Raw genomic sequence first — 13928 nt, forward strand, 5'->3', positions numbered from 1 at the left:
CACTTACTTTGCCCTCCTCCAAAGCTTTTTCATCAGTTTATTTTTTTTAAATTGCTGCGAAAATTCGGCGAGATAACTTCCCCGAGCAGTTATAAGCTTTAAAAAAAAGGGTTTCCTGGCTTTTGTTAACAGTGACAATTACGATGGCATTAGTATGCACGATGGCAGCATATTTCAGGTATAGTGTAGAAAAACCTTGGTCTGAAACCTGAGGAATACAAATGAATGTCTGTGAAAGACTGACAAAATGGTGGAGTTTTCTCTGCGTCCGGACAGTCTTGTGTGTTAGGGAGGACGACCTTTGACTGGGCCACGTGGCTTCACTCGCCCGCTGACAAGTGTCCATGAGATGGATACCGGAGCAGTTGGCGGTGAGTGGTCATATTCAACATCTATGATGAGATTGCTTCCCAAAGACTGTAACCGGTCATTGTTTCATTCAATGTGTATGTTTAACCGACAGGAGAATTGACTCCTCCGGCCCGAGCTCGTTCTGCAGCGTTCCTCCGCGCTGAAGAGAAGAGTCGATCAGCGGAACAGTCACGATTTGGGGTCCCGGCACATGATAGAAAGACGACGAGATACTGAAATAAAACTCTACATTCGGTGACGACGACGCCGACGGCGCGTTTGAACGACGCCACAACGCGGGAGAGTATAAATTACAGATCACAGAGCAACGTACCCCTCCTCCCCCACCACACCCCGACCTAAAGGGTGGAGTGCGAGGAAACGATCTCTTCCGCACTCGACAACCGGCGACACAGTGTTCCACTTTGTTTGCATGATTAACTGGAGACCGAGCCGCGGAGGGGGATCAATAAGCGCTGGCCTCTTTGTGCGGCCGAGTCGCGAGCGCTGTAACCCCGCCTCTGTGCCCTGCCCGCCGCGCGGCCAATTATGTGATGCGATCGATGCGCGTCGGTAATTGGATATCGGCGCTTCTGTGGCAAAGGCCCTGAAAGAAATCCATGGCGAGCGTAACGCGTAAACACTCCTCCTATACTAAGCTGCCAGGCAGTGCGTCACAAGGGTTCATATTATCCATTTCCTTTGGCGAAGAGATAGAGAAAATATAAAGCTGTTTATCTTCCCCCCAGAAAGAGGCTGCTAATGTATTAGAGAGTGTGTGTGTGTGTGTGTGTGTGTGTGTGTGTGTAGCTGGGGTTTGGAGGCGTCCACGGAGCTGCTGTGCAATCCAGATCCTAATCTGTTCTCTCCGGCGGGAAGACCCACAATCAAGTCTGCCAGCACAACAACTGGAGTTTGGCTCCATCCACACTAATACGTTTTCTTTTTCAAACTCCCATTTTTGACTGTGAAGCGCGTGTCACAACTGGGCGTGCACGTGACGGCCTAAACAGGAAGCAGAATTTCACTGCACGACAGCTGCTAGTACACAGCTAACAAAGCAAGTAACGCTTAAAGAATCGTCGTCCATGGCTGTTTTGTGTTCTTCAGGAGCAGGGTCATGTGGTAGGGGGCGTGACCAATCAGGGAAGGACACGTTGCGACCGCCTCGACCCAATCAGGTAGCGAACGCGGGGGTCTTTGCTCTAACTTCCCCGTTTACGCCCGTCGACACAAGGATGTAACTCCCCGGAGTTTACAAACTCTTTCGTCCTCGGTGCTCTGAAACTCCGGCGTAGAGCGGACGCTCGGTGTGAGGGCAGCAAAAGATATGCGTTTTGAAATGGAGAACGCAGCAGTAGTAGCGTGGACACGGCCTTGGACTCTGGCAAACAGCCCTGTTCTGTCGACAGCTCGCCGAGTAACAGGCCATGTGTCATCACAGACAGTGGCGGATCAAGACAGATGCCAGTCGAGCCCCTGGAAGGAGAAAACGGACTCGCTGATTAACGACTGAAGAGCCGAAATCAATTTTAAAAGGAGGGCGGGGGGAGGCCTGGTTTGAGGAGCGCTGCAAGGGCAGATATTCATCCATCTGGCTCCGCCGCGACAGAGAACAGAACCCTCCGTGTCTCTCATGGAGCGACGGCGCCCAGCAGAGCGTATCTGGCTCCAGGAAGATCCAGGCGCCATTCCACCGCATGCCCATGCTAATCACCCCCAACAACCGCTACGCAGATGGAGCCTCTTTAGAAATCAGACGGCCTCCATAAGGCTGCGTGATCCCTTTTGTCCGTCTCTATTGGAATGGCAAAAAACAAAAAAAAACAAATGGCATGTTTTTATGGCGGCTCGCTTTTCCTCAATGTGGAACGTGTCCCCTGAGACTTAGTTAGGTAAGATGATTATGAGAGGGAGACTTAACGGAACAAGCCTCAACTCTCCACTGGGGAGTTTTCACACAGGCGAGATTTTAAAGTTAATTCTACTCTCAGTTTGAAAGAAAAAAAGGAGGAGAAAAAAAAAGCTCTGAACAGTGAAATGCTCTTCAGTAGATTAGCTGTAAGCTGCCTTTACATGACATCACTTAAATTCTCCCTCGCAGCCTAAAAAGATTAGGTCAACTCGGAGTTCCCCCTCTGACTTCCCTGAGGAATGCTTGGCAGAGAAAGAGGGAAGAGTGGGGGAGGGCGAGGGGGGGAGATAAATGCTCCACAGGCTTTAGGTGGGGGAGTGCTTATTTTTTCTTCTTCTCATTAAATATACACAACAAAACTGCATGGCCCTGCCTGAGTCACACCAGACCGGCTGAGTCACGTTCAAGCCACTGCAGAGTACCGGATGAAAAGGAGGGTGAGATGATACATAACAAGTTGTTTTTTTTGTTGCAATGTGGTTTCAAAAACTTGCATCACTGGGCATCACACGGTGCCCCATCTGCTGTGATTACAGTTTTTTTTTCTCCTGCCAAAGCTAGTTTCCCTTTTAAATGTTTAATGATACAATAAAAAAGAGGAAGAAGAAAAAAAACAGCAGAGAAATGTTCATTCCATCTCGCCCGACACCAAATAAATGTATTTCCCCTCATAAGCCAGCGCGATGCATTTTGTCATTTGTTCTAAATCGCCTCCTGGTATTTGGGCGATCCCGTTGGTCGGTCCTTTCCGTAAAGGATGTCGGGCCGAAGCATCCACACACGGTCGCATCCCCAACGATACACTCTGGCAGTTTCACAACTCGACCCTTTCCGCCCGAATTGTCGCATCACGGCCTTGCACGACCCACATTCAAATTGGGGCGAAGTGCAGCCAAGTGTTCAGCGCCTGCGTTTGGAAGCGAGACCCATTTTTAGACTCTGGCGGCTTGAGTGGAACGCGTTAAGCTCGTGCACTAATCACGCGCAGGGCTTTTAAAAAATGGGGAAAAGTCGCCAGTTAGGCTGTGGAAGCTACATTACTTAGCATTAAATCATTACTCGTCAATGATCATTGAATCATTTATTACATGTAGTGATTCTTAATTCTTGCTTAAAATCTGCATTTACATGTTTTTTTTATGTATTGGCTTATTCTCAATGCAAACACTTAACACATTCTCCTTTTAATGTTAGCATTGTGTGTCAAATTTACTTCAGTGCATGCTATCGGCCTCTGTCGGAGAGTGAGCAACGAAAGGTGCTTCTTTGAATTCCACGTCCGCTTCCTGTTTCGGATTCTTCAAGCAGCAGCAGCAGCATGGACGGATGTTGAGACAATGGGCCCCTGGGCTCAGACGGGTCAAGGAACCTCATACAAAAAAAAAAAACAAAAAAAACTAGAGCCATAGATTCAAAGAGACACAATTTTGATCAGTTTGTGTCTCTTTGTCGTCATTTTGTGTTACATTTTTGCTTGTGCCAATTCTCTTTTTAGCCTTTTAGTATTCATGTAGCCATCTCCTTGTGGTCATTTTAGCATCAACTTGTGGTTCTTTTGTGTCTCCTTGTAGTCATTCTGTATCTCTTTATGGTCGTTTTGTGTCTCCTTGTGGTCGTTTTGTATCTCCTTGTGGTTCTTGTGTGTCTCCTTGTGGTCATTTTGGGTCTTTTTGTGGTCATTTTGCATCTCTTTGGGCTCGTTTTGTGTCTCCTTGTGGTCCTTCTGTATCTCTTTGTGGTGAATGTAGCAGTAACCTCCCCCAACCCTGTTGGGCCCCTGGGCCCCTGCCCATTGGGCCCGATCAGCAATCCCTCCGTGAGCAGCAGCCCTGCAGCAGCGTACGTGTGACCATTAATTTACAATTAATGAATATTGACCTCAACTACTATGCGATTCATTTGCCTGCTGCATTATACAAAGACTACTTAACCACTCTCCTATTTATGTCGGTGCGGTGCAATTTTCCAGCGCTGTGCGCCTTTACAGCCTCACACCTATTTATCTCATGAACACTTATGGCAGACTATAAGATGTTGTCTCACCAATAACATCTGCTGCATTTCGAGACCTCTTCATCTGACAGGAGTATTTACCCTTCTTTTTTCTAATCAATACCTTTGCAAAAGGATACTTTGTATGGCAATATGAACAGCATGTTAATACAGAGTGTACCGTGTGTCTGTAAAACAATAAGCGTAGAGCTAGGTGTGTGTGGTGGAAGGGGTCAAGATGTTAACTACCACTCGATTATATAATAAAAGCAAAAAGCGCTTGAGTCCAGAAATGATAAATGTCCGTCAGGTGTTGTTTCTCAAGTCACATTTCCTCATCTCTTCGCCCCCTAAAGTTAAATAACTAGGAACCAGGAAGCAAGAAGACTGAATATGCTAAATTACAGAATGAACTTTATTCTCTCTGGTGCAGTCCTGTATCTGCTTTTTTAAAGTGCTTTTATGCGAGCACTCGCCTCCTCTTAAAGTTTATCAGGGGATTTATTTCGATTTAGTTGCCTGTCAATGTTGCCATTGTTTCTACTTTCATGATGCAGAAATGCAACGCAATCATGGTTCTCGTGCCTCTTGTGCGTCATCAAGCTTTATTTCTAAATGTGTTAAGGCCTGTTTTAAAACGAGACAGATGTTCACACCTGGATATCAACACGAGACAACTGTGTTAAGGGTATGAACTGTGGATTTAGAGGGTGAGAGTTTTATAATAATCCTGAAGCACTACGGAGAAGTAAAAGGAAAGCATATTGTTATCAAAGTAACTTTTCAAAATAATAGTAACAGCTTAGAGTATTTTTTACACCACTTCAATGTTCACCAAATCTTTTCATGTGCTGAATGTCAAAGCAGCAGAGGTATGAACGCACACACGCACACACACACACACACACACACACACACACACACACGCTGCTCCAACACTGTTAACACCGTTCCTCTGAGGACATTAAGGATATTTAGACGTTGTTTGTACAGCTGACACGCGGGGGTGCATGCCAATTCCCTTATTTGATCCGTGCTTGACACGCAAATCGTTTTCATCCGCCGTTGTGAAGCATTCGGTTTTGGAGTGCGGAGAGGCATGAGGGGCTTTTACCAGACAAACGATCCCCTTTAAGTGACAGCGGACCGGACCGCTTTGAAACAATGGGATTGTATTGTTGCATTCATTTGGAAAGCACATGCAATTAGCAACAACAGCGACAGAGCTGGAACACCAGACTGCCGTCGGATCCAGCTGCTCGTCGTCACCAAATACGGACATTGTTTCGGATGTAAGCACGTCTGGCTCAGTGTTTAGCGCGCGCGCGTCTTTTAAACAGAAGATTGGCGGTTCGAGCCCCGTCCATGACGATGTGTCCTTGAGCAAGCCACTTAACCCCTGATTGCTCCCCGTTGCTGTGTCTACGGTGTACAGAGTCAAAATTGAAGTTGCTTTGGATAAAAGCGTTCGCTGAATGTAAAGTGTTTCCTCGCGGCTTGTCCTGTCTCTCTCAGTAAGACGATGCTAGGGAAGGAAACGTGGATGCAGTTTAGGGAACTGGCACGTACACACAGATAAACTCGATTTTAAGAGGATAAATTCCTTTTCAGCTTTCAAGAAAGTGTCACGAGTTAAACAGCAGCAGCTGGGCAGAAACACTTAAATCCTTCACTGTTGGGTTTTTTCTTCTTCTTTTTTTTAACTTCTACTTTTAGGCCAAGACTGTCCTTCAACTGGACAAAGTTCATGCTCCCTCCTGTTGAAAGGCACGCACATCCACCCCGATCAAGTGACCTTGAACCGGACACTGAATTCCTCCCAGCTCGGGGAATACTGCCCTGTATCATGTGATCTTATCTCAGTGTGAAAAGACAGATCAATACATTGCTTTGGCCTCTTACACAACCCTTGGGATTAAAGGACCATTATTTATTCATTTATGTATTTTCATAACCTGGGTCATGTTATCATAGCTCTGTGGCCATCATTCCTGTTGGTTATGATAATCATTTTGCTTGTAATGGGCCGTAGTTGATATGTGATCTGCAATCCCCTCTCGCGGTTCGGCACGTATGTGAACGGTGGAATAACCGTGCAGTTTAACCATCAAAGTGGAAATAAACTTTTACTGCTGATCGTTAACAGACCATATTCATTAAAAATAAGCGATTGGTAGACTCAGTGCTTTCGAGTGGCAAATCCTGATGACGGGACATTGTGAACAACAGAAACCGGCAGGAGGAGAGCGAGTAACGTTGGCGGCACCGGAGCTACCAGCTAGCGTACGGAGGGTCCATGGAGTTGGATTATGAGGCCTTGAATGACGCGTGAATAAATACAGTAGCTGGGAGGAGGTGTTTTCACAGCAATACTAGAGAGGAATTAAAATGTGTTTAAGTTTCCTTCCAATCTTTGCTTTAATTTGTTCTTATGCAAATAATCACTCCAGGTGACAAGAACAAAGTAAAAAGATAACATTGGAAATGTCAACACACAAGCCACGCGAACATTTAACGGTACAGTTAAAATGCTTTCCGTGACCTTAGGAGCAGGATTAGCTCACACAAAGGGTGAGGAAACCCCTGGCCTGGTCCCGCCCCCGCCCTTGTCAATCCCATTAGCTTCCAGTGACAACGCCCCAGCTGTGCAGCGGGATGTGTCCCTAACGAGCTCCATTAGCAGTATTACCTGCATCCGGCGCACGCTGGGGTCACGAGGTCAGCACTAGATGGAATGCAGAGATTAAATTACTCCGTGGGAGGGGAATAGGGGGGGGGGGGGGGCACTGATGGGTGGTTGTCTTCAGTAGTCGACACAAACAAAAGATTTCAGAATAGGAGGTGGGCTGGCAGTCACCGCGCCGCACACTCCCTCTGATCGGATTTCAAACCCTGCAGAGCTCTTTGAGACGGGGCTGAGCCCGGGGTTTACGCTTCCCATGATGAATACTATTATTTCAAATGAGAGTTATATACCTCCACGATTAATATTATGACTACTTCAAACAATAGCTTCACACTTTGAACAGCCCTCGACTCCTCTGATGAACAAACAAACCGGTCCTGCTTTCTGCTCCGTCAGCGCTTCTCCCCAAACAGATAGGCAGTTTCTGAAGAACGCCGAAAAGCTAGAACACTCGAGACAGAGTTGAGACTTGGACAGATAAGAGACAGATTTGTTTTTTGTTTCTCAAAAGTCGATGGAGACCGGTATGTTGCCGTTGCTGGGAAACAACGCTAAAAGGTAGTAAATAAAGAAGAACACCATATTTCTTGTTTTACTGGACACCCTGCTTGGAATATGACGTTAACACAAAGGATTCTTCTGACAAAAGGTTGTGTGGATTTGAAAGTTTGGCTCAGAAGAGCTCTCGGGCCCCTTCCATGTGATGGAATAGTGGCAACCCTGAGGTCCACTGTGTATGTAACCTGACCACCACGCTGGTGCCGCACTGTGAAATCAATCACTGGTTTGCAGCTATATAGACATCGGCTATGTCGTAGAAAAAATAGCAGAATCTATTTTTAGAAGAAAAAAACACAATCATATTCAAACCAGCTCCTGTAACTTGCCGGTGGGAACCGGACGAAGAGGAAGAACTCTCGTTTGTCGAAAGTGGAAGCGGCGAGCTCAGCGCGAGACCCGGAGTCCCACGGAGCGCCGAGGAGATCCAAGGAGACCTCTGGGCTCAGCCAGCAGTGATGCAGGTCTGAGCACAGGTGCCGTAACATCTCTCACTCACACGGCAACACACACACACACACACACACACGAAAACTAAAGCGCAGCAGTACACTCATACACACACACACATTCATATCGGCCTGAGTCATCCCAAAGGTATTCACAACTACCTCACCAACAGAAAGAAAAAAAATTGAAAAACACACACGCACGCACACACACACACACACACACGCACACACGCAGCCTCAGTTCAGTCTTGTCTTTCACACGCAGCCCGAGGCGCTGCATTCTGTATATGTACACTCATTTGAGCTCCGAAACAACGGTGCTCATTAAGCGCCCACTCAGGGCTGCGAGGTGAAGAGGCCTCGCCATCCTTTTAAAAATATAAGAATACAAGCAGGGATTTTTTTGACCGCCTCGACTTCCCGCCTCCTCTCCGCGTATCGAGACAGACGCACGCGAGCTCACAGTTGACGCAAGAGAACCGGCTTCTTGCTCGCATCCAAAATGTTCACTGGCCACATTAAAACACAAGTCATGTGAAAATGGCTAAATCTCCTCTCTCCTGCCGCTCTTTTGGTTAGCGGCGTTACGCTCGCAAAGTACAGTAGCAATAAGACACAAACACACTGCAAGCTGTGAAAACACGCATATTCTCTGATCACCAATACATAAAGAACATGTCACAGGCCAAACATGTGGCCAACATTAGGAAAAAAGACCAAAAAGGGGAGGAACTAAAACAGGATTTCCTTCAAAAGCCTGCTTTGGACGCAGCTCGAGACTCCTGCTGACAAACCATCGATATTTCCTGCTAGAGCGGCTTTGTTCAGATGTCTGTGACGTGTACTTCCAGTTCAGTGCTTCATCAGTTACTCTGTGAGTATCACTGTAAACGTCTTCCCTGGGAGCTGGAATAATGCTTGGAAGGATGTTTCCACTTATTAGACACTTGAATGCATATTTCCCCACCCTTCTTTGTTCAGTAGAGTCATCCGAGTGCAAAACCAAATGATTATTTTAGCAAATGTGCCGTTCGTAAAATGCCGGGAAACCATGAAAAGGAGTCAGGAAAATCCCCAGAGAGAAGACCAAATGCTGCTTTTTGGTGGTGTTGTTGTTGTACCATTAACTGCCAAAAACACAAATGTATTCAGTGCACAAGGATTGCGAAAGGGGAAGAGAACACACAGCACATCTTCACATTGAAGACGCCAGAAGCAGCAGGGTTTCTGCTTGATGTCGGTTCATTTCCGCTACGCTAGTCAGCAAACTCAACAGATTTACGCGTCTTGAACACAGAACCTTCTTCAGCCACCGTGCCAGCCGCGACGAAAACGCACCTCTTAAACCGGCTCGCCCCCAAAAAACTCCACCCTGAAAAAGAAATGCACACTCAACATGTGGTAAAAGTCACAGTCACAGATCCAGATGTCCACGTGCCGCTTTATGGACGCTCTCCATCAAAAGACTCTCTTGAGCGCTCAAGAATGCACCGAGGCACGAAGGTAATGCACCGGAGGACAAACTGGGATGGCTGCCAGTGTTTAAATTGGGATTAGGGTCTGTTGGAATAAAAAGGGAGAAGCACTTCCCTTTGGACTGGATGTCACTCTTTTCCGATGCGGCGGGCAGGGGGGGGGAAGGAGGAGGTGGGTTGTCGCACAGCATTAAAACGTATACGTTAGCGCCCAGAGTCAAACATAACGGGGACTAACTGTTTAACGAGTGAGGCATATTCAAGACAAAACTCTATTTAAGAAAGCATTAATCAGGGGCAAAGTGTGTAATCGCTCCACTTCCCCTTGTCTTCATTAGGCCCACGGACTCAAGAGTGTGAAAGCCGGCGCGCTCCCTGACCTTTTCGCTTATCATGAATCACACGCGACTGTTCTGCTGCCAGGGTTTGGTTTAACCCAATTTGTCACCGAGGGACTCCCCCCCCTCCCCCCCACACACACACACACACACACTTTCACCCTTGTGGAGCATTCACACAGTGGGACCGGGAGCATGGGATTAGTGGGCGGATCAAAGCGAGCCATCCAGACCTCTCCCTCTCCCTCCCTCTCTGTAATCATGGAAGTCAGCGGCCTCTGAGCTGATAAGTCTCGGCTACTGGTGGTTACCAGGCAAAAGAGAAGGGAAGACCAGGGTTTTTGGGTTTTATTATTGAGCCTGTGAATATGGATACATCCCATCACGTGATCCCAGAGCGCGGTCCCGGTCCAGCTCCGACAGCGGCTGGATCGCCGTTTTGCATGGAGCCTTCAAAACACATAAGGAGGGGACCCTTTTGCTGAAAATGTGTGATTAACCACCGATAATATTCAAAAGTAATTATTAAAAAAAAGATGTGGTTTTCTCCCAAAAGCCATCCTCCAGTTGGACGTTACTCTGGGGATAGGGGCTAAAACAAGTCATATCCGTTTTCAGTTTGAAAGACCATCGACCCCTCGATGAGGCATTGGCCGATCAATTGGCATTCGGCTCTTTCCTGCTCCGAACTATCGTCATTATATCGGCCTTTGACGGATTATCAAAACGGAGTGAGGATGACATTTCTGTCGATGCACTACGGGAAGCTTTACCACTCAAAACACACCGGGGAGAAAAACAAGAAGCCTTGATCTACCCACAGCGGCATTTCCCAGACTTCCATCAGCGCTACTGAACCTTGAGCACACTGTACACGTCAACAGGAGCGTTTGCCACAGAGCACTTTTGCTCCGCCTCCGTGGTCGTGTCAACTTCCCGCGCTCATTCCACATGTTGGCTTTTGGAAGCACGGGTTGATTCCCTCCAAACCCTCCTGAAAAATACAACATGAGGAAACTTTTTGAAAATGCAAGCAATCCTTTAGCTTTGGAAGGGAGACCATACAGGTTCACCAAATCGAAGAGATTGGCGGACCTGAGGATTTCGCTCTACTTGTCCAACTCCACGAGAAGCTGCCACACCCGCACGGCGCCAGAAAAGGTCAAATGAAAGCAGGGGAAACAACTCTCTTTGACAGGAAGCAAATACGTGTTAGATCCTTTATTACCGGCACTCTCCTCGTAACCTGACAACAGGAGGCACCGCCAGTAGAAGCCTCGAGACGTCAAAAACAGTGACTTGTGAAGCGGAAGACAAAAAAAATCGGAAGACAGTGGTAGCTCCAAAACAAATAATACTTTGCATGTGTTGCATGGCACACGACACCTTGCTCCTTTCGCCTGGGTCAAAGAACTGTGTGCACATCAGTTGAACTGCTCCATCACAGATACACTGACTGTGGGCTCGTTGTGGACGGGAGGGATCAAATCTGTGGACTAAAACCCAGGAACTGATACTGTAAAATACCTCTTCCGAACAACTCAAAGTACATGGAGCCACAAGGTGTGAATGAGAAGCAGAGTTTGTGTGTATGTGTGAGAGAGAGAGAGAGAGAGAGAGAGAGAGAGAGAGAGAGAGAGAGAGAGAGAGAGAGAGAGAGAGAGAGAGAGAGAGAGAGCTTAAACAGTCCCATCATCTTGCCAGTTGGAAGTTCACAACTCACCTGTGACATCTGGGGTCTAAAATTGATCTCCTTCAGGTCCACCGAACCCGGCGAGAGGTTGTGCAACATCTGGCACAGGAGCACCCCGTCTCGCAGAGCCTGCGCCAGGTCGAAGACGGCCGCCGTGGGCCACACGACCCGGTGGTTCGGGGGCAGGACCTTGCAGTCTATCAACCACCGCCCGCATTGCCTCCACTCCTCCATAGCGGTTCCAGGCGTTGGGGGGTGGAGGGGACTCCCCGCGCGCGCACACAAAGTATCTGAGCCGGGTCCCCGAACTGGCTCGCCGGCGGAGCAGCTGAGAGCAGCGGGGAATGGGAAGGGGAGGGTGTTGCACGGCGCGCGAGCAGCCACGCTAAAACCGGATCCCTACCTGCGCCCGGGACCTTTTAAATCCTTCGCTATCAGGTCGATTGATCAGGCGATTTCGCAGCCGTGCGTCACCGCGCTTACATTCCCCCCCATCCCAGACGGACGCACGCCGGCTCCCCCGTCTCCGGGGGAAGGTTCGGAGGAAAGAAAAAAAAAGAATAATAAAGACTCAAATCATGACACGGGTCCAGCTGCGCGTGCACGGCGGCAATGCAAGCAGACGACAGAGACGTGCTACGGGAATTTTCTCCTCTTCATTCTTAAAGTTTGCTTTGCATATCCAATCCACCGGGGGAGGCGTTCCAGCAGCGGCTAAGAAAACAGCTGGAGGCAGCGGTTTTTGTCATGTACCGACTCCACTGTAGTGGCTCACATTTCAGTGAACCAAACAGCACAGCCTCACAATACGGTGTGTGGGAGTTGGTGCGGGGGGGAGAGAAAGAAAAAAAAAACAACAACACACAGCGTTTCAAGTCCGTTTAGTGGAACCAAAATCCCGGAGTCAGACACCGCGCATTTGCATTAACGTTTCCTCGGAAGTTAAACGTCCACAAAAAAACAACAGCAACAACTTCCCGTAATATCCACAGCAAACAATAAAAGGGGGGTAGATAATACACAGGGCAGGGTTTGCACAACGGCCGGAACCCTCTTGTCCACACAACACACGGGCTGAACAACGCTCTCCGGCAGCGGAAGTATTTCCAGTAGGACAAAAAAAAATGTACAAAAGAAGAAGAAACACAAGTGTTTACGTTTATCCGGTAAACGCTACTTTGTTTAGCGCCTCTCTGCACGCCCTGGAATTGCGCTGCTGCTGCTGCTGCTGCTGCTGCGCGTGTGTGTACAGCTTGGCATGTCTGTGATTTCTGCCTCCCTTCCGTTCATGTCCTCTCGCTCCCCCTCTCGCTCGCGCGCGCCCTCCCTCCTCGTTTCCCTTTCCGACGGAGATGTTTCGCGGTCTCGACTCCCGACCCGCGCGAGCTGCACAAACGTGGGGAGAAAGCGCCCCAGCTTCTCGTGCGCGGCGTTGACTTCAGTGGCGGGTAGAGGAGGAGGAGGAGGAGGAGGGGGGCGTGGGGGGGTGACCGAGCTCGCACGCGCCGATGACCGCGCGCAAAGGTAAAACTTGCCTGAAGTGGCAATAGGTTGATTAAAGTTTCGGCATACCCCAAAGAATGTGTGTTTCGGGGAATTTTTGTATTTTTATTTTATAATTCTTTTTGAACGGAGAGTTGTGCATGCGCCCTCTAACGGAGGAAGCGCACACTGCACGTGCTATACTGACAACGGGGTTTAAAAAGGGACAGTTTAATACAAAAATAACATTGGTTGGACAGGTGTGCTTTTGCAGGAAGTAGCTAGTGGATATCAATACAATCTGTTCACTGTCAAGTTGATTTTTGTGAGTATTCATGTATTAAAACAATGATTTGGGATCTAGTTTACTTTTTTTTATTAAAGGGGCATTCCCCTCCCCAATGTTATGTGTCAGGTGTTATATTATCACAGCCAATAGCAAGTAAGCCCACTGCACAGCCATTTATAAAATAAAACGGTATTAACAAGCATTAAAGTGAGTTTGAAAGGCTTAGACAAGAGTATATAACTAAAAGTTATTTTGAAACATTATCTCTTGCAAGTCCCAACACTGCACGTCACTAAACCACTGGAATGGCCCTTTAATGCAATTATGAACTTCACCACAGGCATCTACACACTCCGGTACACAAACCACTCAAGTTACCACGATTACTGAATGATTAACCAAATGCAAATCTATTTATTTATTTATTCCCTCGGCCAGTTTCTTATATATAGTTATAAATATATAACAAACTATATGCGTCCACAGCTATTTACTCATGAGGTAAATAGATTGTGTTTTTTTAGGAGGGATGTTGAAGTAAGATTTAGGTTTAGTTGAAAGTATGGTGAAAACAAAAGACACTGTACTTGGAAAACGCGCTCCATACATACTCTGATACAGAAAAATATGATTGGCTCGTCATGACTTGCTCAGATCAAATGAGTGATTTTTTTATTTTTTTTGCCATAAAGTCTGA

At 47.5% G+C, this 13928-nt stretch overlaps 1 protein-coding gene across 11 annotated transcripts in view; it reads right to left on the bottom strand.

The window, feature by feature from the left end:
• vav2 (vav 2 guanine nucleotide exchange factor) overlaps nt 1-12642 on the bottom strand; it is a 175438-nt gene extending 162796 nt beyond the window's left edge. For all 11 annotated transcript variants that reach the window (XM_068573987.1, XM_068573986.1, XM_068573983.1 and 8 more), the window contains exon 1: nt 11491-12642. In XM_068573987.1, coding sequence (XP_068430088.1) covers nt 11491-11694 — 204 coding nt within the window. In that variant the 5' untranslated portion in view covers nt 11695-12642. The remainder of the gene's footprint in view (nt 1-11490) is intronic.
• Nucleotides 12643-13928: the final 1286 nt, after the last annotated feature.

This window comes from Clinocottus analis, unplaced genomic scaffold (genome assembly GCF_023055335.1).
Source record: "Clinocottus analis isolate CAN_PGR_092001 unplaced genomic scaffold, fCliAna1.0.p SCAF_13, whole genome shotgun sequence".
In the NCBI taxonomy this organism is placed as follows: Eukaryota; Metazoa; Chordata; class Actinopteri; order Perciformes; family Cottidae; genus Clinocottus; species Clinocottus analis.